This window comes from Charadrius vociferus, unplaced genomic scaffold (assembly GCF_000708025.1).
Source record: "Charadrius vociferus isolate BGI_N301 unplaced genomic scaffold, ASM70802v2 scaffold612, whole genome shotgun sequence".
NCBI classification, from domain to species: Eukaryota; Metazoa; Chordata; class Aves; order Charadriiformes; family Charadriidae; genus Charadrius; species Charadrius vociferus.
In genome coordinates this window covers 79,758-87,208 of record NW_009647409.1, presented here as the reverse complement: position 1 = coordinate 87,208, position 7,451 = coordinate 79,758, and the positions used below count along the sequence as shown (strand labels likewise).

General features: G+C 53.4%; 1 protein-coding gene across 1 annotated transcript; it reads right to left on the bottom strand.

Annotated features, from left to right (window-relative positions):
* Positions 1–643: 643 nt before the first annotated feature.
* CKAP2L (cytoskeleton associated protein 2-like) lies at positions 644–7,113 on the bottom strand. The gene is made up of 9 exons (XM_009880214.1): positions 6,894–7,113; positions 6,705–6,771; positions 5,051–5,117; positions 3,554–4,689; positions 2,965–3,157; positions 2,126–2,281; positions 1,532–1,595; positions 980–1,127; positions 644–887 (listed from the first exon to the last, which is right to left on the bottom strand). The coding sequence occupies exons 1-9, from the start codon at positions 7,111–7,113 to the stop codon at positions 644–646; spliced, it is 2,295 nt and encodes a 764-aa protein (XP_009878516.1).
* Positions 7,114–7,451: the final 338 nt, after the last annotated feature.

The following is a 7,451-nucleotide window of genomic DNA, read 5'->3' as shown; positions in this document are numbered from 1 at the left end:
GGCTCAGCTGTACCTGCTGTCCCATCCTGGAGCCCCAGCCATGCCCAGGGGTCTGGGAGCCTGGATGGCTTCACCCCAAGGACCTCTGCACCCCTTGCATGCGCCACCTTCAATCTCCTTGGGGGCCACTGCAGAAGCTGCTGCAGTCCCGCAGGTACCCCAGTCCCTCACCAGTCTGACACAGCCGGTGCTGCTGCACGCCACTCGAGACAGCAGGGCTTTGTGTGGCTCTTGGTGGGGACAGTCTGGATGCTGTCCAGGTAGGGCACAATGCAGCTCTGGAGCAAATCCCTCAGGACATCACTTCCAAAACACTGGGAGGTGCCTGGAGCGCTGCAGAGCCTGACTGACATCATACTACAGCAGGAAAATCGGGGCATGCATATCACATGGAGGAGCCAAGGGCAGTCCCAGGGGACGCAGCCTGTGTCGCCAACCTGGGACTTCGTACACTACTCACTAGGCCACACTGCATCTCTACTGCAAGTTTTTATATATTTATAAACAGTGCTTATATATTTAAAACAGGCTTATTACGTGCCACCCCTACATATTTACAGCTGAGAGGCAACAAGAAGAGTCAGTGGAGTGCGTGCAAGGCAGCACCAGGGAGCAAGAAGCCCACACCCTCCCCAGGAATCCCTCAGCAGCACTCCGGGGGATACAACCTCAAACCCTCCAGCTCTGCCACCTCTGGCAAAGCCTTGTTTTTCCGGAAGAAGAACTGGGTCTCCTCCTCAGCATCCAGGATTTCACTGAGGGATGACACCAGAGGGTCATGGTCCTTCAGCATCTCTGGGTAGCGGCTCCCAGCCCGCTCAATCCGCACCGAGCGCCGCACCGGCGTCAGGAACTTCAGCTCCTGGCCTTCCAGGAACTCCTTTCCTCTGCAGAAAGGACAAGAGTCTTCAGGTGAACCCCGCAGAGGAGCACCGGCGCAGAGGGTGCTTGCTGCTGGGAGCAGGCAGCTCAGCCTTACCTGGATGCAGATGTAACTTGTAACTTGATTGAGACAGGCAGGCTGGTCAGGGACCTCCCGGTCAGGGAGGGAGTCACTAGCACATGCTGCCTCTCGCTCAGGCAAGGTGTTGCAGGCTCCCAAGGAATGGGCTGCCCAGCCTTTTCCCCTGACAGGAGAGGAAAAGGGTAGCATGGTTGCAGAGAGCGGCAGCTTGGGAGGGATTACAACACGGCGGTGTTCCAGACACGGGCGAGGGCATCTTGCTACTGGGGTGTGATGGGCTGGGGCAGCGCCCAGCCCTGGCAGAGGAATCTTGCCCCATTTTTGAGACCAGGATTCTCAACTTTCACAACTTTCTGTCTCCATCAAAAATCAAAAGCGACATGGGGTGCTGCTCACCTGTCGTGCCTCAGTTTCCCTCCCTGCCTGAGGAGGGGGGTACAGGGCTGATGGGGACGTTTGGTGGGCACCCAACACCTTAGCTGCAAACCACACTGCTTCCCTGCCTGCAGCAGCAGGGAATCCCCAGCCCATCCCCGGCTCCAGCCTGCCCTCACGTGCACATCTTACCTTCTGATGTTCGGTCTGCAGCCTTCAAAATATCAAGGACAACTTCTCTGAGCTCCTGGAGCGGCTGCAGGAAAAGCAGAAGGTGGGTGAAGGCAGGCCTGACTCGGGAACAAAGACTGGAGTTACAACTGAATAAGAGAAAAGGTTTTGGCTACATCGCGACACCCTGTGCTGGAGCCAGCAGCAAAAAGGCTGCAGTTTCCCTTCTCCAAGTGAGACCTGTCGGCACACGGGCATGGCTGGGCAGGCATCCACCCGGGTAAATCCCACCATATGCTGCAGTTATGCTGCCCAGACCAGCACAGAGCTGTCGTCACGTTGCTTCCAGCTACAGCTCTGACACAGTGCAGGTGCACATCCTCCCCGGCCTCCCCCTGGCACCGCTCATACCCACACGGCACTGCCTGTTTGGCTGATTAAAGCCAAAGGTGATTCCATGGGACAAAATGAGACCAGCAGCTCTAAAGGGCTTTTTCACCAGTGACTAGCGTTGCTAAACTCATCCCAAAATCCAACCCCTGGATCTCGAGGAAACCTGCCGGTGCAGAGGCAGGGAACACAGAGAGCTACTGAAGAGAAGCGTGCCTCACTCACCACAGCACCAGCGCAGACTGCTGCTTTGTACAACCCCGTCACGTCAAAAGGGCCACTCCGGGCCAGGAGTTTTGCTTTGCAGATCCAGAACTTGGCAAATTTCTCTGCCTGGGGCACCTGGGACAGCACTGCAGAGACATCCTCTGCCTGGACACCCTACAAGAATGGCAAGGTCCCAGAGAAAGGTATTAATTGCAAGGGCCAGAGGTGTGCACTGGGGGAGCTGTCGGTGCATAACCGCTCTCCCAGTGCTCTCTAGGAAAAGCAGCATCTGAAGAGTCTGTTTTTGCAAGTCACATTGGACCATGGACAGATAACAGCTTTCCTGCCTCTATTTTCCCCTTGGTAAAATGCGTCTAGTATTTCAGAGGGATGTCAAGGGATAGAGTCTTCAGTGCTGGTACTAATGGAACCACTAAACCCCAGAGCAGGGCTAGTGGTCAGCATTCCCAGAGGTGGTACTTCACAGGAGCTGTGAGGTCCACCAGGGATGTACTCTGAGCTGCCTCAATCATCCTGGGCTGCTGCTGCAGAAATCCCTGCTGCAGACTGCACCAGCAGGGACAAGGACACCAGCAATGACACACGCAAGCCCCGTGACCAGGTGTCGCTCTGTTTTCCCTGTTAGCCCATCTCACTGCATGCCTTTGGCCTATCCGTAACTCCACAAGGACTTTTACTTTTCCTACACATGATGTTACCCCTCTGGCAACTGCAGCCAAGCAAGCAAGAATGCTTGCTCCAAACCCCTCTGTGCTGCTGGGGGGACGTGGCTCTCATCTCCTGGGATGCTTCAGGAGAAGAAAAGCCCATTCAAGCAGCTCCTTTCCCATTCCCACCTCCTCAATGAGCTTCAGGCACTCAGTTAATATGTTGTTGATCTTCTCCAGGCAGAGCTGCTCTGGTTTCTCTTGGTTCTCTTTCTCCTTGACATTTCTCCAGGACAGCTTCACTGCCTTTTTCTGAAGCAGCATCATAGGTGGCCGCTTGTATGTCTTGCCTTTGGATGCCAACCACTCCTCCAGCTGTTTCCTGTTAAAGGACCAAGGGATCACTGTTACCACCCCAGCAGACCGCCAGCACTCACCAGGCTACTGTTGAAATCTCCCTCTAGCCAACTTCAGCTGCTCAGGAAGAACCAGTATATCGACCCTAAAAAGTCATCCAAGCTCCAGGCCGGGAAAGGAAAACCCTCGCAAATTTAACTGTGCCATGAAGATAAAACAAGAGAGCAGCCAGACGCTCTCCTCCTGCTTGCCAAATTGGTGGGAGAGGAACCCAGGGTACCACCAAATCTCATCCCCACCCTCCTCTAAGGAGACTTTGGACTCTGTTTCCAGCAGGTTCGTGCTGGTTCACCCAGTTAAACACTTTAAACTCTGCTGTCCCCTGGAGGCGAGGACAGAGTTGACCAAAGCTGCTACTTACTTACGGTCCACAGCCGATGGGGCCTTGGGAACACGTCCAGCATGTACTCCACTTGCTGTTGGCAGTTTTGGTTTAAGCCTATCTGTCCTACTACAAAAATCATGCTCAATGGCTTGAGTTTTGGAGCTGTGCACGCTGCGAGGCTGGTTTTGGGGGACCGTCACCTGGGATGCTGCTGTGCGTCCGGGAGGCACCACCTTCACATCCTTTCTAGCTGCCTCCCCTTTAGCCATGGGCCTTTGCCATGGCACAGTGCTACCTGGTTTCAGGCTGGATTTCAGGTTTGTGGTGCCCTGGGGCCTGCTGAAGGGCAGATGCTTTGTGGGAGATCTTTTCAGTTGGGAGGGTCGACTGTGGTTCTTCAGAACTCCCACTGGAACTATACCAAGTGGCTTTCCTACAGGTTCCCTTGCCACATTAGTTTTTTCCTGGTTTGCCCATGGTTTTTTATGTAGCAAAGTAGTAGAAGCAGTAAGTAACCGAGGGGGCTGCAATGGCTGAGTTTTGACACCTGTTTTTTGAGATGCACTCTTTGAGCCTGGTAGGGTTTTCCTGAATTTATCCTGAATCGGCTCTTCCTTAGCCTGGCAGTTATTAATTCTGTCCTTTGGGCCTGTGATGGTTCTTGACATTATGGCTGAGCTTTGCCTGTGAGCCAAGACTCTCTTGTTCCCGAGATTGTTTCCATCAGACTGAAAAACTCTGTTCCGCACAGGGTGTATAGAGGCTTGTGCTTGGACATTTTCTATGTTGCAGACCAGCCTGTCCTGCAGGCCCTCATTTAGTGAGCAAGGTGCCTCAGGAGGACAGTGGTCTGTTCTAGACTGAGGTGCTGCAGCAGTGACAGTCTCTTGTTCAGGCTTCTTGTTCCTTTCTGGATTTAGGTGATCAGAGTTTGAAGCTGAGAGCCTCCCTCTGGGCTGCGTACGGTGGCTCATGCTTGGCACGAGCCCCACGGGAGGCTTCGCACTCTTCCTCGGCTGCTCTGGACGCACCACCACTGCTCTCTGGGACGTATTTGAAGACCTCTGTGGAGCAGCGTGGCCAGGGCGCTGTGTGGATTTGGCACCAAGCTTGCCATCCCTCTGAGGGCCCTTCACCATGTTTCTGAGAATGTCCTTCTTGTTCCTATCAACCTGGAGAGGCAAAGCAAACCTCAGCCCTGAGGAGAGCTCAGCTTGGTCAAACCCTGACAGCTCGCTCCTGCCCCAGCCCTGCTAGCCCAGTGGACGTCCACACGAAGGCCCACAGTGACAAAGCAGTTTTCAATGGAACAATAACACAACACCCACCAGCGCATAGGCAGAGGACGAGTCTCCCACACTGAGTTCCTCTGAAAAATAATTAGTTACAATAACTTCCTGGCACATATTTAGCAATCTGTTGACTACGCCCCACTGGGGTCAGGAGCTCACTATCCTGATTTGGGAACTTTGTTCTGCCCAGACTAGGTTCAAGCATGAAATACAAAACTAGACTCAAAAGATTTCTACTTACATGCTCTAGTCTAGAGACTGGTTCTAAGGGTGTATTCAGGCGATTTGTCCAGTCATTTAAAAATGGGCTGTAGGAAGTTAAACAAGATATCAGGTTATTTAACAGCTGTTGCAGAAAAGGTTAAATACCTAAAACAGTCACAGGAGTTTACGAGAAGCCTTCAGAAACCAAAAAGCTGTCAAAGGAGCACCACATAATATTAATTTTTTCTTTTGCTTGGCAACAGAAAAGCAACACAAAACATTGTCAACCAAGGTTGTCTTATGGCTTATGGCTTCCACTGACATGGTTCCTGCAGGCAGGAGGGCCTGGCAGGCAATGGGTTTGGAGGCTCCTGAGGCTACTGTCCCCAGCTGACATCCTGACTTCTCCTGCATGCCACAGGCAGCTGAGGTGCATCTGAGTTGGTCGCTGCCGTGCTGCAGGTCACAGCAGCATCTCAGAGCGCATCGGCCAGGGTTTACTCTGCCATGGCGAGCTGCAGCACTGCGGTGGCTGATCCATGGGCCCCTCAGCTGCCTGGGCACTGGCTGACAGTGAAGTGGGGAGGTGGGACAGCATCCCTGGCTGTCGGCTCTCCCCGTCTGTCCTCCCCCCCCTCCCTGAATTGGAGCCCTCTGACAGCAACCAGCTGCAGCATTCTTCCACCTCTCTGCTCTGGAGCTAGCAGCTCAACCATTAGGGAAGATTAATGCCGGTGCAGGTATTTTTCCGTAATGAAAGAGCCTGGAGAGTTAGGGTATTGTCCTCTATTCCACACAAGTGGTGTATTATGCCATAAAGAAAGATCGTGAATCTTCTCTCCTCATTTCTATTATATTAGTGGTATTTTCCAGAGCCTGGCACCAGGGACTGGTTTGCTCTTTCTGGTCACTGATCCTGCTTCCCTTTATCTTCTCCCCACTGAGAAGTTTTATGGCTTCCTTCGCACTACAATGTCACGAGAAATACTCAGTGCAACGGGGAGTCTTTCAAGTGTTCAGGTTTGCCAAGCGCATCAGCAGTTTCATCTAAAAGCTTTGCAGAAAGGTGCCTTGCTACCCACAGCCTGCACGTGGCTGCTGCACTCACAGCAGTGTACCTGCACGCAGCCCAGCTCCAGGGAAACCGAGCAAGCAAGAGGTCCCAGAGCCTGGTAACTCACTTAACAAGTGCTTGTATCTATTTCCTTTTAAATGTACTGAAAATGCCCTTGCCTAACATTAACCGATTCCAGAAAGTCACTGAAAGCTGCCATTAAAAAGCAGCACTGACAGTTCAACCACCCTTTCTTCAAGACCTAGTTATGAAGCTGAATTGTTGGCAAAGGGCCTTGTCCTGCCAGACTGAAGAACTGAGATGAGAAAGTTTCACAGAAACTCAGAAAATACGCAGAAGAGACAATATCAACCAGCAGGAAATGTCAACACTCAAACTGTCCCTTTGCTCCTGCTGCCAGTAACTCTGCCGAGCGCTGCCGGAGTGCTGCGGGGCCAGAGCTGGCCCTGGGCACTGCCTTGACAGCAAGGCAGCAATTCTCTGTATGCTAGTGAATCGCTGCGCAGTGAAGGCAGACCCTGGCCAGCTGTGAAGTCAGCTTTGCCTCAGAGAATCATTAAGTGACAGGGGTCCTTTACAGATCACCTAGTCCAAGCCCAACATCCTCCTGACTTACTTTGCACTTGGGCATTTCAGCTTTTCTTTGGCCGCTTGGTATTCCTGGAGCTGTCTTCTCCGCTCTTCTGCAAAGAGATGGTAGGAAAAATGCAGTGCGCGCACCACAACCTCAGTATTTGGAGCACTGATAAGAATGGATTTCTTTTACATTCACAGCACTGCCATGTAGGTCCCCCGTGCTCCCCGCCTGGCAATACTGTTCCCAGAAATTCCCAGAGGGTTTCCGTGTAGATGCTATTGTTCCAGAGGCTCATTGCCACATAAAGACCAGAGAGCTCTGATGCTTGTGGCGTGATGCTGTTGGAAACCTCAGTTGTGTGGGGCTTAGTCAATTTGCAGAAGGAAAGGGGAGATGCTGCCGATGACTCCACTTCAGCTATGTATCCCACAAGCCTGTACCCCGCCATGCCCGAGCCCTCCGCTAATGCAAGCGGGTGGGAAAAGCGAGAAGCGTCTCAACAGGGAGGGGCAGGTGTTCCCCCGACATCCCCAGTTTGGCTGCTGTGCTGGGGCACCTCATGGCAGGGACAGCCTGGCCTGGACCACCCAGCATCAGCCCATCCCCAGGGCCTCACCCCTGTCCTCAGAGCTGTCACCCCCTCACCCGACAGCCCACACACCCGGGGCTCTGAGGGCACTTCAGTCGTCCCCTCGTCCGGCCACCCCCTTCCCTTGATGCCACGCCCCAAGGCTTCCACAGAGCCCAAAGGACAGTGTGGCACCCCCGGGGACCCCCACACTCTAA

Bases quoted from the DNA above. Each gene is read 5' to 3' on its own strand.
- CKAP2L (XM_009880214.1), bottom strand. From the start codon at position 7,113: ATGGCGGGGTACAGGCTTGTGGGATACATAGCTGAAGTGGAGTCATCG. The intron at 3,158-3,553 runs GTAAGTAGCAGC...GTCCTTTAACAG, and splicing joins CCATCGGCTGTGGACCGTAA to GAAACAGCTGGAGGAGTGGT. The intron at 2,282-2,964 runs GTGGGAATGGGA...CCATTCTTGTAG, and splicing joins GCCTGAAGCTCATTGAGGAG to GGTGTCCAGGCAGAGGATGT.